Genomic DNA, 15610 nt, shown 5'->3' with positions numbered 1-15610 from the left:
TTATTTACCTCAATTTATATGCGTAATCAATAAAGTTACAAGAATTTTACCAAGATTTCTTTTCATTTTATGATTTGAAGGAATTGATACAAGAGTAAAGTTGATATTAAAAGATCCTTTAACTCAAAATTGTTTATGGTTTTATATCATAAAATATGATACTCAAATGAAGATTTATGCTTATTTAAAAAGTAATTGTTGCGTTTTGTTCTTTACGGTATATTTCTCGATTAAATATCATGACTTTACTTTTAAAGTTAAAAGTTACACCGCAATGATGAGTATAAACTTGAATTACTTTTGTATGCGCAGCGTTCCTGTTATGTTGCACGCCTTACACGTGCGTCTTTTTTCCCGCGCTTCATCGAAACAGGCACAAGTTGTACATGTATAAGGTCGTACGTTCTGTGATTTTTTTAAATTCTTATAGCCTATTCATATAATAAAACAATTATTGACTAGTGTGCCATTGAATATGATGTGTTATTCACCGGCAGAAAGTCATATTGACCTCGGGTATCGCCTCGGTCAATATGTCATCTGCCGGTGAATATCATATCATATTCAATGGCACACTAGACAATAATTGTAAAGTATTGTATTGTATTGTTTAATGTATCAAAGGAATTGAAAAATCTAACCATATCCAAAAACTTTATCACATTTACAACTATTCAACACCTTCAACACATATCATGATGGTACATGATGTTTATAGATGTCATGTTTGCATGTGATATAATTCAATTAAAATGCAAAGAACACCACCACCATCATCATCAACACCACCAACACCAACACCATCATCAACACCACCACCATCAACACCACCACCAGCACCAACACCACCACCATCAACACCATCATCAACACCACCACCATCAACACCACCACAACCATCAACACCACCACCATTACCACCACTATCAACACCACCATCACCACCACCATCATCAACACCACCACCACCACCATCAACACCATCAACACCACCAGCACCACCAACACCACCAACACCACAACCATCATCATCAACATTATTTATTTTCATTATTATTATTGCTGTTGTTGCTGTTATTGCTGCTGCTGCTGCTGCTGCTGTTGTTGTTGTTGTTGTTTGATGTTGTTGGTGCTGTTTTATTATCATTGCTTTTGTTCTTAAAGTAGGAATACACGTAATTACTAAGAGAGTGATCTAAACGGCTCGGAAATAGGTCGTTAGTAAAGAATTAAGTTACTGAGTATAACGAATGAGTTACTTGTCAATTGTCAGATATACATTGTTCAAAGACAATAGCCAGATTTTTTTTAAATATTTCTGAGCCACTTATGGAAAGAATGGGGGTTTTCATTTTCTATAGTACTGAGCCATTTATAAATTGGAAAGAATGGGGGTTTTCATTTTCTTCTGCAAAACGATGTTAATTAAACGAAAGTTTAAGGTTGATAAAATGGAAGCTGTAAACATGCAACTTAGATAAATTGCAAACTGTATTTAGAAATGTATAACTTCAAATTTGCGACACGTAGAAATGTAAACGATAGAACGTACACAACACGTTTCATGCTGTGCATCTGACACTCTTATGTTGACATAACGCCACACTTTCCTTTTACATTCTAATGCGATTAACATTTGTAATATTCCGTAGTAAACGATTTTGCAACTTCCATATATGGAAGTATCACGGAAATAGACGAAAATTAATAGGCGGAACCAATTTTCAAGAAAGAAGAATATATAGAGGTAACTCTTGCTGTTACCAAAATATTTCAAATTATATAAAACTGTTATTATGTAACAATGCAAAAACTTAAGTTGGTGAAATAACATAAGGGAATGTTTTTCATATATAAGGACGCAAACAACATTTTAGTTAGCCTTCAAACGTTTTGCACAAACGTGGTTAAAAGCGAGATATTGGCCTAGTTTCATTCATATTTGAACACACCTCGTAAACAAAATATATACACATATATGTCAAAACTCGTACAAAAAATGGAAAATAATTTGTTAAAGTTAAGTTAGCCTTACATGTACATGCACATATACTTAAATCATGGCAAAACCTGTAAGAAGATAGATATTATTTGTTTTTTCATACAATTATTGTTTATCATGAACATGTTTTTATTCTAGTTACAATATATAACCTCACTTAAAGACCCTTAAGACACAAAAAAAATAAGAAAAAACACAAAAGAATACATGTAATTAATTTACGATTTTTTAAAGGTAAATACGTATATACTTTTATTAGGCATTTGACACCTAATACCTACAGGCCCCTGATCTAGGAATTAACTTATTCCAACTGATATTTAATACACGTGTACTAAAATCTTCTTTTTTTAGGTAAATAATCACATTATTTTTGAATAATCAACTAAACTGAGTGTTACTCACATGAGGGCCTTATCCCTATACGCATAAAGAAAACACATAAAAATGCGGCCATCAAATATTTCATTCTGATTTATAAATATGTTTTGAAAATAACGCACAAATACTGAATATAAACGAAGTCTATATCATATATTTTTAATACGATCGAAAACAAAAATAAGGACATAAATGGTAATTATGAAAAGTATCTAGATATAAGCAAGAAATGGATTTCAATTAACATCACTTAAAACAACAAGAAGTCCATTGTCAAATTTTACCACACTTAATATATGAATGGATCTTTTTTAAACATTTGTGTTGCTCTTAAAAATCATCTTGAAAATCTTAATATAAACGGAAATTAATTTTGCAAATTTTATCACGATCTTTTTCTGCCTGTCTTCTAAAAACCATTCTGACACTATGTATGTATAACAATAGACAAGCATGAAGTTAGTATATAAAACCATGTACTTAGACAATGTATGTTATTTTACTCCGACATTCCTTCTCGATGTGCACGTCGCTCGAACTAGATCACACAATTGTCTTTCTTTGTTCTACAATGCGAAAAATTTTGTTTCTACGAAGACAGCCAGCTTAAGAAGTCCTCCGTAGCGGCTTTACGACCAAACAAAGGTCGATAGCCTGGGACATATGGTATAGCCAGCGCATAGTATGTCTGATGAGATAGGAACGGGTTGTAATTAAATATCTGATATGACTGATCGTACTGAAGCTTGTTGTTATTGTAACGTTTTTAGACACACAAACTTTGTCGGTGAACGGCTAGCTCACAACCAAGAGTGGTTTGTGTCCTTATATATGGAAAACATATGTTAATTCACTAACTTAGTTTTGCATAAATTATGCTCATTATCAGTATTATGACATTCTACCAACGTCTTTTCATTATTTTCCCCTCCGAGAAGTCTTGTCCCAAGACTTGGCCTGGGAAATCATTGGGTACGGAAACTCAAGGCCGGCAGTTGACTACACCCCCCCCCCCCACACACACACACACTGGCAAGTTTAAACTGAGATTAAAAAAAAACTTATACAGAATATGCACTGACTAATGAAAAGTCCAAATATTTCAGGCAAATATTTAACAATGTTTAACAATCCCGTCGCGAGGTTGGAGCTGATTGTTACCGCTTAGACCAGATTACCGTCAAAATACAAGAAAGGCGCTCCATAAAGCAGTAAAGCGCCTTGACAGACTGCGACAAATTAAGGGGAGATCACTGCGTGGAGATTGTCATGCAACTCGAATGTGAAAAATACGAATGAAATTATGAACATGCATGAAAGGATAAAATGAATAATGATAAATTGATGACGGTGGGAAATACATAATGATTTGGACCAACGAATCGGGAAACATTGCGGGCCGAGGAGGTCTCCCTAATCTTACTCGGCATCACCAAACAGCTTATCCTACTTGAAATCACACATTTGTATATAATTTCCCGCTTTTGTCCTTTTGCCTTTTTTAACCATTTACTGTTTACCGAGATGCAAGATGACCTATAGTGTGTGTGTGTGTGCGTGTGTGTGTGTGTGTGTGTGTGTGTGTGTGTTGGTGCGCGCGCGCGTGTGTGTGTGTGTGCGTGTGTGCGTGTGTGTGCGTGTGTTTGTGTGTGTGTGTGTGTGTGTGTGTATTAGTTTGTTGTTTCATTATTATAAGTAGTAGTATTATGTATTCCTGTACTTCTTCCGAGTGTAGCGAACAGTAGTTAATGACCTTATAATGTCATGTCTAACATATTGTCTAAACTAATAGTTGATTTTTTATGTCCGATCTCCTAATCACTTGTACTGTACTGAAAGATCCTTTCAAACATTTCAGTTGTAAAATCTTTAACATGTTCGGATGTACGTATCTACGGACAAGTTGTGCTCAGATAAGGTCTACATTTTCATTATAAAGTCGGCTAAACGTACATCTTCCTTTACCAAGCAATGCCTTGTGAAATGTATGCAAAAATTGTGTTGGTACTTTGTGAGGTTACTAAAAACGAGGTTCGGAATTTCACCATTGTTCGTGTTTGTGCAATGTTCGTATGTTTTTATATCACACATAGGAAGGAAACTGTACTCTTTGTTGACACACGTGACGAATTCGTAAAGGTAAAAGTACAACAAATACCTTTTGCTAGAACTTCCTTTCTATAGTACATGTAGTAAGTGTGCTTGACACATCTCTTAATTATAAAGTGATTGAAATTTGAATTTCGTTGTCCTTGCGCGGTTTCGAACCAAAATAGGATCAGTGTAAGTATAGCACGAGAAGCCAAATCACGCAGCCATAGAATTCTCATGTCGATGAGCATTTATTTTTACTTATTTAAAATCTGCGGTCATTGACCGCTCAAAATATACGGAGTACATGTAGGTAAATGGATTTAATGAAGATGTGTTCGAGATATACAATGCATCACCAAAAGAAAACATAATTTTACACATAGTTTAAACCTGAGTGAAATAGAATAAAAATTTTGTGAATTCGCAACAAAATATCGGCAATGTCATAGACATGCATATAAAATACAATAAACTCATCTGCATTGATTTGAAATTTATTTGTGGATGCCAAGTCAGAATTGATAGAAAAGAGAAATGAAAGATAGAAAGAAAGATCATCATCATACATATAACATTATTTCAACATTGAAATTTAAATCGATGTTAAGCAAGCGCATTTGAATGTAGTCATATACGTATATGTAAGAAAAAAGAGAATAAAACAGGGTTCATGTCCATTATCATATATTTTATCAGTCGATATTTCGGCTTGAATCGTCTGTCCGGAGCGTTGTACTGTTACTGAGATGGATTACAGCAAAACCCGGGCGTTTCGTCATTACAGTCGAACCCAGTTGGACAGGGCTGGGAAAGTGTTTCGCATTCGTTGATATCTGTTGAGAAAAAAGTTACTTTTAACTTTCATACCGTAAGTTATGTAGATTTTTATTTGCATGTTGTAAGAATACGATAACAAGAAACATTTAAGGCGAATTCAAATTTAGGCGGGATCGCCCTTGATGATTATAGTAATGTAAAGTTATTATAACGTAATTAGTAAAATATAAGATGATATGTCAGAATTGGTTAAAACGTGGTGTATAATTAAATATCCTTACTACATAAGACGTGAGTATGTAGATGTTGCATTGTCCATTACCAGGTGTACATTTAGTCTTGAAATTATTGTAGAAGAGGAATGAAAAAAAACCTGTTGTTTAAGCTTAATTTGGTGACATCGAACCTTGTTAGCAATCGCATTTTTACTTTGAATGGATAGCATAAAGCATACGCCTCATCTAAGGTTTCATTTGAAAACTCTTTAGATTTTATGTTAGGAAACACTGTTATGACAATAAAAAAGGTAATATACTATTTCTTACTTTCGCAGTTGCCAGGTGATCCATTCCCAGAATATCCAATGTTACATGTACAGGAGAAGCCTCCAACGCTATTCTCGCATGAAGCATTAGTGTCACAAGGTGAGGGTGAGGCTTCGCATTCGTTGATGTCTGCAAATGTAAAACATAAAATTTCCATAATTATGATCCACACAAAAAGTTTTTCTTAAAAGAGACTTGAACTATTCTTTTCTCTGCTTTCTACAATAACTTGTTGAAATCCATAAGATAACATTTTTTAAAAAGAATATATTGTCACAAGTTAATTTTCAATATGATATTTAGGGGTAAAATTATGAACATTTTAACATACCCGATTTGTGAAATGCATTTGCACTCATTTGAAATTTGAGACTTTCATTAAATATCTAAAGAAGTTAATTATGAAATACAAATAAATGACATACCAACGGTATAAAGAATGACAATACTGTACGGATATAAAGGCTGGCTTCTGGCTGTATACTGTTGGCAATGATTAACCACTGTTTTGTTACAGTAGATCATTTATACTTATTATTCAAAATTCTTTTTACGGACATAATCAAAAAGGACCATATATGTTTTAAACAACATCTAGTCATGGACTTTTAAGTATGTGATGTAGTCAAGACCGAAACGCTCCATGAGATTTAAACATCAATAATTACTTACCTTCACACGAAACGCCATCACCAGAGTATCCTGCTTTACAGGCGCACGTGAAGTTTCCGACGGTGTTTGTACATTCGCCGTTATTTTCATCACAATTGTCCGTACCAAGGTTACATTCGTTGATATCTGATACATGTAAAAAGCACAGACGAAAATATATTCATAGTGTCTTATACACTTGGAGTATTTTATTTTTAACAGAAATGAATAAAAGAAACACGTTTTTGCATGTAGTGAAAATCACTCGACGTGAGTTCTGCAATTTCTATAGCAATTATATTACTGTATAAAAATGAAGATGTACACTTGAATGTGCAACAGCTTTAGCACTAAACTTCCTAGATTTCTTACGAGACCTTGCCTAGTGTCCATTAATTTGGTATTGCCAATTGTCAATTTTAGTTTATTATCCAACAGTTTAGAGCCACTGCAATGATATATATGCAATGACATGTAAAGGTCAATCCGTTCCGTTTCAAGCAAGTTCGTTGTTCAAATGCATGAAGTACTTCAATGAATATGCAATTTATTTCTAGCAAAAGTTAGGATTGCGTTAATTAATGCAAAATGTGTACGAGAGAATACTGATAAGTTATGAAAAGGTCTAAAAGTACTTTTACATAATCCACACAGAACACGTTTCTGTAAAGAAATTTGAAATATTTCTGTACCTTCAGTTTAGGTTGATAATGATAAAAACTTGAACGTCCATAAATGTTAAATACTACATTTAGCCAAGATCGAAACGCTCCATGAGATTTAAACATCATTAATTACTTACCTACGCACGAAACGCCATTACCAGAATATCCTGCGTTACAGGCGCACGTGAAGCCTCCGGCGGTGTTTGTACATTGGGCGTTAGCATCACAATTGTCCGTATTAGTGGCACATTCGTCGATATCTGATTCATGTAAAAAGCACAGACGAAAATATATTCAGTGTTTAATACACTTGGTGTATTTTATTTTTGACAGAAATGAATAAAAGAAACACGTTTATACATTTAGTGAAAATAATACGACGTGAGTTCTGCAATTACTATGGCAATTATATAACTCCATAAAAATGAAGATGTGCATTTGAATTGGCAGCAGCTATAGTACTAAACTTCCTGGATTTCTTACGAGAACTTGCCTAGTGTCCATTAATTTAGAATTGCCTATTGTCAATTTTAGATAATTATCCAACAGTATAGAACCACTGCAATGATATATATGCAATGATATGTAAAGGTCAATCCGTTCCGTTTCAAGCAAGTTCGTTGTTCAAATGCATGAAGTACTTCAATGAATATGCAATTTATTTCTAGCAAAAGTTAGGATTGCGTTAATTAATGCAAAATGTGTACGAGAGAATACTGAAAAGTTATGAAAATGTCTAAAAGTACTTTTACATAATCCACACAGAACACGTTTCTGTTAAGAAATTTGAAATATTTCTGTACCTGCTATCTTCAGTTTAGGTTGATAATGATAAAAACTTGAAGGTCCATAAATATTTAATACTACATTTAGCCTAGACCAAAACGCTCCATGAGATTTAAACATCAATAATTACTTACCTTCACATATTTCGCCATTACCAGAGTATCCTGCTTTACAGGCGCACGTGAAGCCTCCGTCGGTGTTTGTACATACGCCGTTATTATCATCACAATTGTCCGCATCAGTGGTACATTCGTTGATATCTGATACATGTAAAAAGCACAGACGAAAATATATTCATAGTGTCTTATACACTTGGAGTATTTTATTTTTAACAGAAATTAATAAAAGAAACACGTTTTTGCATGTAGTGAAAATCACTCGACGTGAGTTCTGCAATTACTATAGCAATTATATTACTGTATAAAAATGAAGATGTACACTTGAATGTGCAACAACTTTAGCACTAAACTTCCTAGATTTCTTACGAGACCTTGCCTAGTGTCCATTAATTTGGTATTGCCAATTGTCAATTTTAGTTAATTATCCAACAGTTTAGAACCACTGCAATGATATATATGCAATGATATGTAAAGGTCAATCCGTTCCGTTTCAAGCAAGTTCGTTTTTCAAATGCATGAAGTACTTCAATGAATATGCAATTTATTTCTAGCAAAATTTAGGATTGCGTTAATTAATGCAAAATGTGTACGAGAGAATACTGAAAAGTTATGAAAATGTCTAAAAGTACTTTTACATAATCCACACAGAACACGTTTCTGTTAAGAAATTTGAAATATTTCTGTACCTGCTATCTTCAGTTTAGGTTGATAATGATAAAAACTTGAAGGTCCATAAATGTTTAATACTACATTTAGCCTAGACCAAAACGCTACATGAGATTTAAACATCAATAATTACTTACCTTCACACGAAACGCCATCACCAGAGTATCCTGCTTTACAGGCGCACGTGAAGTTTCCGACGGTGTTTGTACATTCGCCGTTATTTTCATCACAATTGTCCGTACCAAGGGTACATTCGTTGATATCTGATACATGTAAAAAGCACAGACGAAAATATATTCATAGTGTCTTATACACTTGGAGTATTTTATTTCTAACAGAAATGAATAAAAGAAACACGTTTTTGCATGTAGTGAAAATCACTCGACGTGAGTTCTGCAATTGCTATAGCAATTATATTACTGTATAAAAATGAAGATGTACACTTGAATGTGCAACAACTTTAGCACTAAACTTCCTAGATTTCTTACGAGACCTTGCCTAGTGTCCATTAATTTGGTATTGCCAATTGTCAATTTTAGTTAATTATCCAACAGTTTAGAACCACTGCAATGATATATATGCAATGATATGTAAAGGTCAATCCGTTCCGTTTCAAGCAAGTTCGTTGTTCAAATGCATGAAGTACTTCAATGAATATGCAATTTATTTCTAGCAAAAGTTAGGATTGCGTTAATTAATGCAAAATGTGTACGAGAGAATACTGAAAAGTAATGAAAAGGTCAAAAAGTACTTTTACATAATCCACACAATACACGTTTTTGTAAAGAAATTTGAAATATTTCTGTACCTGCTATCTTCAGTTTAGGTTGATAATGATAAAAACTTGAAGGTCCATAAATGTTTAATACTACATTTAGCCTAGACCAAAACGCTCCATGAGATTTAAACATCAATAATTACTAACCTTCACAGATTTCGCCATTACCAGAGTATCCTGCTTTACAGGCGCACGTGAAGCCTCCGTCGGTGTTTGTACATACGCCGTTATTATCATCACAATTGTCCGCATCAGTGGTACATTCGTCTATATCTGATACATGTAAAACGCACAGACAAAAATATATTCATTGTGTCTAATGCACTTGGAGTATTTTATTTTTAACAGAAATGAATAAAAGAAACACGTTTTTGCATGTAGTGAAAATAACTCGACGTGAGTTCTGCAATTACTATAGCAATTATATAACTGAATAAAAATGAAGATGACATTGTACACTTGAATGCGCAACAGCTTAAGTACTAAACTTCCTAGATTTCTTACGAGAACTTGCCTAGTGTCCATTAATTTGGTATTGTCTATTGTCAATTTTAGATAATTATCCAACAGTTTAGAACCACTGCAATGATATATATGCAATGATATGTAAAGGTAAATCCGTTCCGTTTCAAGCAAGTTCGTTGTTCAAATGCATGAAGTACTTCAATGAATATACAAATTATTTTTAGCAAAAGCTAGGATTGCGTAAATTGATGCAAAATGTGTACGAGAGTCTACTGAAAAGTTATGAAAAGTTATGAAAAGGTCAAAAAGTACTTTTGAATAATCCACACAGAACACGATTTTGTAAAGAAATTTGAAATATTTTTGTACCTGCTATCTTCAGTTTAGGTTGATAATGATAAAAACTTGAAGGTCCATAAATTTTTTATACTACATGTAGCCAAGGCCGAAATGTGATGTGAGTTTATAACATCAATAATTACTTACCTACGCACGAAACGCCATTACCAGAGTATCCTGCTTTACAGGCGCACGTGAAGTTTCCGACTGTGTTTGTACATACGGCGTTATTTTCATCACAATTGTCCGTATCAGTGGTACATTCGTTGATATCTGATACATGTAAAAAAAATCAATGATATTTTCACAGTGTCTGAGGAACTTCAAATTTTTCTGTAATAATTTGCAGTCCTTATGTACAATTGATTAAAACACTGAAATACAATATGCACGGACGCTTGATATTTGGATATGTTTTACTCCACGCGTAACGGTTAAAGCTTTAAACCAGCCGAATTTCTTGGATGAACTTTTCTAGCTCTCATTTTTTTATTTTTTTTTTTGAATTGTCGGGAAAATTAAGAAGTAAGTGAGACAATAGTATTGAACCACTGCAAGGAAATGTTAAGGTTAATACATTTCGTTTCAAGCAAGTTCATGGTTCAACTACAAGAAGTACTTCATTCAATATGTAAATTATTTCTAACGAAAGCTAGGACTGAGTTAATAATGCAATATGTGTATGAGAGAATACTGAAAAGTTATGAAAAGGTCTCTGAGTACTTTTACATAATCAACATAGAACACGTTTTTGTAAAGAAATTTGAAATATTTCTGTTCCTTGAAATCCGATAATTCCTTTCTTTTCTTGACTAAAGAAGTTCAATGTGAATATACAAAACATGGCCTACTAACATAATTATCAAAACCATAGCAATACTGAACAGATATACAGGCTGGTTGCTGGCCGGTACTGGTGGCAATGGCAAACCACTTTTTGTTACAGCAGGTCAGGGTAAATAAATATTTATACTTATTATTCTAAGTTTTTGACAGACATTATCAAAGAGGTCCATTTCGGTCTTATAATACATCTAGTCACGGACTTTTACGTGCGTGATTTAGTCAAGGCCGAAATGTGTTGTGGGTTTATAATAACATCAATAATAACTTACCTACGCACGAACCGCCATTACCAGAGTATCCTGCGTTACAGGCGCACGTGAAACTTCCGTTTGTGTTTGTACATTGGGCGTTATCATCACAATTGTCCGCACCAGTTGCACATTCGTCTATATCTGATACATGTAAAAAGCACAGACAAAATATATTCATTGTGTCTAATACACTTGAAGTATTTCATTTTCATCAGAAATGAATAGAATTAGCATGTTATTTCATGTGGTGAAACTAACTGGACATCTGCAATAACTTGTAATTGTATCACTGAAACACAATGCAGACGTGCACTTGAATGTGCAACACTTTTAGCGCTATCTTAGGAAATTTGCCCAGTTCGCATTTATTTGGAATCGCCCATTGTCAATTAAGGGGAGAATTCGAAGTTTATTAGCCAACAGTTTAGAACCACTGCAAGGATATGTAAAAGCTAATCCCTTTAGTCTTAAGCAAGTTAAGAGTTAGTAATTTAAATTTCGAAAGCAAGTAGTATATTCATTATGTATGCAAATTAATAATCAATTAAGCTTGGATTGAGTTAATAATTAAAATTGTGTAAACTAGATGATTGAAACGTTATGAACATATCTCATACTCATGTTGTATTAGCAAAAGTTAAAGTCACAGTATACTAGTAGTTTGTTGAAAATGCAAATAACATAATAAGAGTGAAAATGAAAATCAAGAAAGTCGGACAAACCAACGGACATACAGGTGTATAGACATGCTCAAAGGTAGTATCTTACCAGTGGTGCATGTTGATCCTGTATATCCCGACCCAGTACAGTTACACACGACATTGCCACCCTGTAACCTACACTGACTCGTCAGGCTGCATGGGCCTAGAGATATAAATAAAAGATTCTTTAAAACATAAATACAAAACATTATTGACCTGAAGAGGCAATTTGAGTACTTTCATTACGAAAAAAAAAATAATGTTCGGCATTAAAAAGACTCCAATGAGGTTTTTTTTGAACATGACGGAAATTTCCCAAAAATTAAATGTTTTTTTTTATGTTTTTGTATTTTTTTATTTTTTTTGTTTTTTTGTTTGTTTATGTATGTCAGCCCAATTTGGCCTGCATCAAAAATTCCCGGGGTTTTTTGGGCCCCCCCATTTTTCCAGAAAAATTTCTTATTGTGAAAAATGACCCAAATTTGCAACGCTTTTTACTCAAACCGGGCTAAGAACAGCACAAAATAGGATTTCAATTCATGTTTTAGCATATTTTTGAATTATCTTTTGTATATCTTTATTTTTTATTTGCCCACGCTGTTCTATGTAAGAAATTCAAATTTTATATTTTAGGGTTTAGGGTTAGACCTCAGTGGAGTTCGTTTAACGCGTATTTGACTTTAAAAGAGTGCATACTTTTTAACGGATGACTCCAAAAAAGATTTAAATTGCAGGATGAAAAGTTGGTTTGTAAATTTAAGGTGTTTGTTATCTCTGCATATAACATTATATCGGCTGTCATAACAAAGAGCGATAACTTGGTTTAACTATACATATATTAAGAAACGTTACTTGAAGAAATTAAATCAAGAAAGAATATACGATTTTTATTATCTGTGCAAGACCAAAACAGAAATTGATTCAAAAGTAAACAAAATAAATATCATAGAGTCACCTTAGCGTAGTAACAGATTTACAACTATTTTTATATAGATTAGTTAACCCATTACTGGATTATGGTGACAATATGAGTGAACTTACAGGTGTAGCATTTGAACTGACTTGGATTGGAAGAACTGCCGGGAGCAGCACAAAACTCGCCAGCCGGACAATCCTGTTTTAAAAAAGCAGTTATGAATTTAATACATATATTAAAGTATGGAAATGATATACTTTTGTTAGCCATGATTTGCTTCGAACAGACAATGCACAAAAAGACCTAGAACTATGCTTGTGTGTTATGATCACTTTTATTCAAGAACCAATCAAATTTGTTATATAACTTCTAAATTCGTCTCAAATTTGTTGAAATTGGATTTAATTCAAACATAAGAAGATTTACTAAAAATTGTTTTGGTCTTACTTAGTCGAAAAAAGTATATAAAAAATCATACATCTGGAAAATTCTTATCGCAATTATGCGTTGCTCTAGCCGAACCAAAAACTACAATCATCAGTATCTGCAACAGAAAAGTTAATTATCAGGCATCAACATCCAAGCGGCAGCAGTGAAATGAGGTTTTAAACAATAAATTGAAAACGGTATGTTACCTTTATTTTGAAAAACTCGCATATATTACAAACGTAGGCTATGACCACCTGTGTGACTTATATTAAATGAGTGAATTTGGCACGAAGACAGACTAGGACAATGCAGTGCATCCGGTAGGACACTGAAATTGTAACTAACTTCTGAAATGTGGCAAAGTGCCAATGTCCTGCTGAGTGTTTAATATCGATCTCCGATCAAATATCGATCTCCGATTTAATATTGATTGATTCACACACTTACTTATCTTTACATCTACCACTAGGTGTGTAACGATTAGCAAAAATGTTAAGCGTTTAAACGGCGTTCTATTTAAATAACCGTGTTAAACATTTAAAACCGTCCGCACTAAAGAATTCTTTGATTTTCAACATTAACTTTTTTGTATTTAGATAAAAAATAGCACATTTTGTGTGTATTTTGTTGTACTCAAAAACTATTACATATTCTATTTTGTGGTAAATGTTGTCCGTTAGACCTTACCGCACAGAATATAAAGATCGGGGAATAATAGAAGGAAAAAACTTCATATCTTGACATAAAAGAAAAAAAAATGTTTAAAATCAGCCTAAAATGTGTAAAATTTTCAGCTAACCTCGGTTACCGGTTATTTGATTTTCTAACTGGTGTTAGGCTAAAAAAAACGACAAAGAATAAAACGCGACACCCCTTATCTACGCATAGTAAAAACCGATACACGACATATGTTTTTTTTTTTTTTTTTTTAACCTTCACACAACACAATGCGTTCAGTTATTTTTACCTATCATCCGAGACATTTGAAAACGATATATATTTGTATAAAATAGATTTTTAACGTTTTTTAAGTTTAAAAAAATAAAGAAGAAAAACGTGCATTAAAAGGTGACTATTTATGAATGAGCTACATATGTTGATAATGTACTTAAAATGCCTTGATTTTGAAAATTTTGCACCAATTCTCAGGTTTAAAAATTCAAAGATATTAATTCTTTTATTTCTTTAAATACGATATCAGAATAACTTTTATAACTTCGAACTTCTATAACTTCTATCATAAAACCCGTAAAAATATGAGAGATTGAGAGGATAATAAGTGAGAGGAAGGACATCGAAGCATGTGTCTATCTGATTTGTACGAGGGGACGTAGCCCCGAGTATAATTCAGATTGCCGAGTGTTTTGATGTTCTTTCTCTTTTTGTATCATAGGCAAAAAAAAACACGTTCCCTGTTGTCACAAAATGACACCCTGCCACCCCCCCCCCCCCCCCCAAAAAAATGAAAATAAAAAAAATAACGAGCATCTGAATATGATATTTCTGTCGCTATCCCATTCTCTGTCGTCACAATAAGTAAATCCCAGAAATAAATAAATCAATGGGCATGCTCTGGAGTGCGGGCAACTAATATCTACACTCCAGTTAACGCACTGTGCATGTATATGTATATGTATACGATTTAACTCTGACAATTTTCAACAGAAAAGTCCCGAAACTATGATACAAAAGAATTATATCTAATGTGTAACAGTTCTTTCCACTTAATACGTTTGCATGAATAAGAGATATTTAAAAATAATTCAAAAGAAAAAGAAACACATTAATTATCACAAAGATTGAAAGAAATGCAATAAATATATTAAAATTTTCAACTCACCACTTTCTGGAGAATAAGTTTCCCTGCCATGTTAGAAATAAAATGTTCACACACAAGTTGTAGAAGCAACAAACTTGAAGAAACACTGTAATTATCCCGTTTCAAAAAGGCCTTATATAGATAAATGTAAAACCCACACATTATTTTTTTAATTATATACGCACATATGTTTGACCCGTACACCTGTTACCTGACATATAATTTCTATGTCATTACAAGGGGGCGATTTTATAAGTTATGTGTTGCTCTCCTGAGTTTTCAAGCTTAAGCAATCTTAAAGAATCTTAGAAAACTTTCGGGCAAAAAATGAGCTTTTGATTCGTATGAACAACACCAATTCTTTTTTAAAAGTAAATGTT

The 15610-nt window shown here is 33.3% G+C and overlaps 1 protein-coding gene across 2 annotated transcripts; it reads right to left on the bottom strand.

Annotated features, from left to right (window-relative positions):
• Window positions 1–4957: 4957 nt before the first annotated feature.
• LOC132719037 (latent-transforming growth factor beta-binding protein 4-like) lies at window positions 4958–15356 on the bottom strand. 2 transcript variants are annotated; one of them, XM_060702774.1, is made up of 12 exons: window positions 15252–15356; window positions 13461–13526; window positions 13108–13180; window positions 12134–12229; window positions 11384–11506; window positions 10416–10541; window positions 9612–9737; window positions 8824–8949; window positions 8036–8161; window positions 6472–6597; window positions 5800–5928; window positions 4958–5310 (listed from the first exon to the last, which is right to left on the bottom strand). In XM_060702774.1, the coding sequence occupies exons 1-12, from the start codon at window positions 15279–15281 to the stop codon at window positions 5216–5218; spliced, it is 1242 nt and encodes a 413-aa protein (XP_060558757.1). In that variant the 5' UTR covers window positions 15282–15356; the 3' UTR covers window positions 4958–5215. The 2 variants fall into 2 exon arrangements, with proteins under 2 accessions (XP_060558757.1, XP_060558758.1); XM_060702775.1 differs by lacking the exon at window positions 8036–8161.
• Between the last annotated feature and the right edge of the window lie 254 nt (window positions 15357–15610).

This window comes from Ruditapes philippinarum, unplaced genomic scaffold (assembly GCF_026571515.1).
Source record: "Ruditapes philippinarum isolate M1 unplaced genomic scaffold, ASM2657151v2 ctg7403_1_1_1_1, whole genome shotgun sequence".
Lineage (NCBI taxonomy): Eukaryota > Metazoa > Mollusca > Bivalvia > Venerida > Veneridae > Ruditapes > Ruditapes philippinarum.
The sequence above is the reverse complement of the archived record's forward strand: the minus strand, read 5'-3'. Positions and strand labels throughout refer to the sequence as shown.

Excerpts from the sequence above, each read along its gene's own strand:
- LOC132719037 (XM_060702774.1), bottom strand. The coding sequence starts at position 15,281 with ATGGCAGGGAAACTTATTCTCCAGAAAGTG. Across the intron at positions 8,162-8,823 it reads TGATGGCGTTTCGTGTGAAG|ATATCAACGAATGTACCACT; the intron begins GTAAGTAATTAT and ends TACATGTATCAG. Across the intron at positions 5,311-5,799 it reads ATCACCTGGCAACTGCGAAA|ATATCAACGAATGCGAAACA; the intron begins GTAAGAAATAGT and ends TTTTCTCAACAG.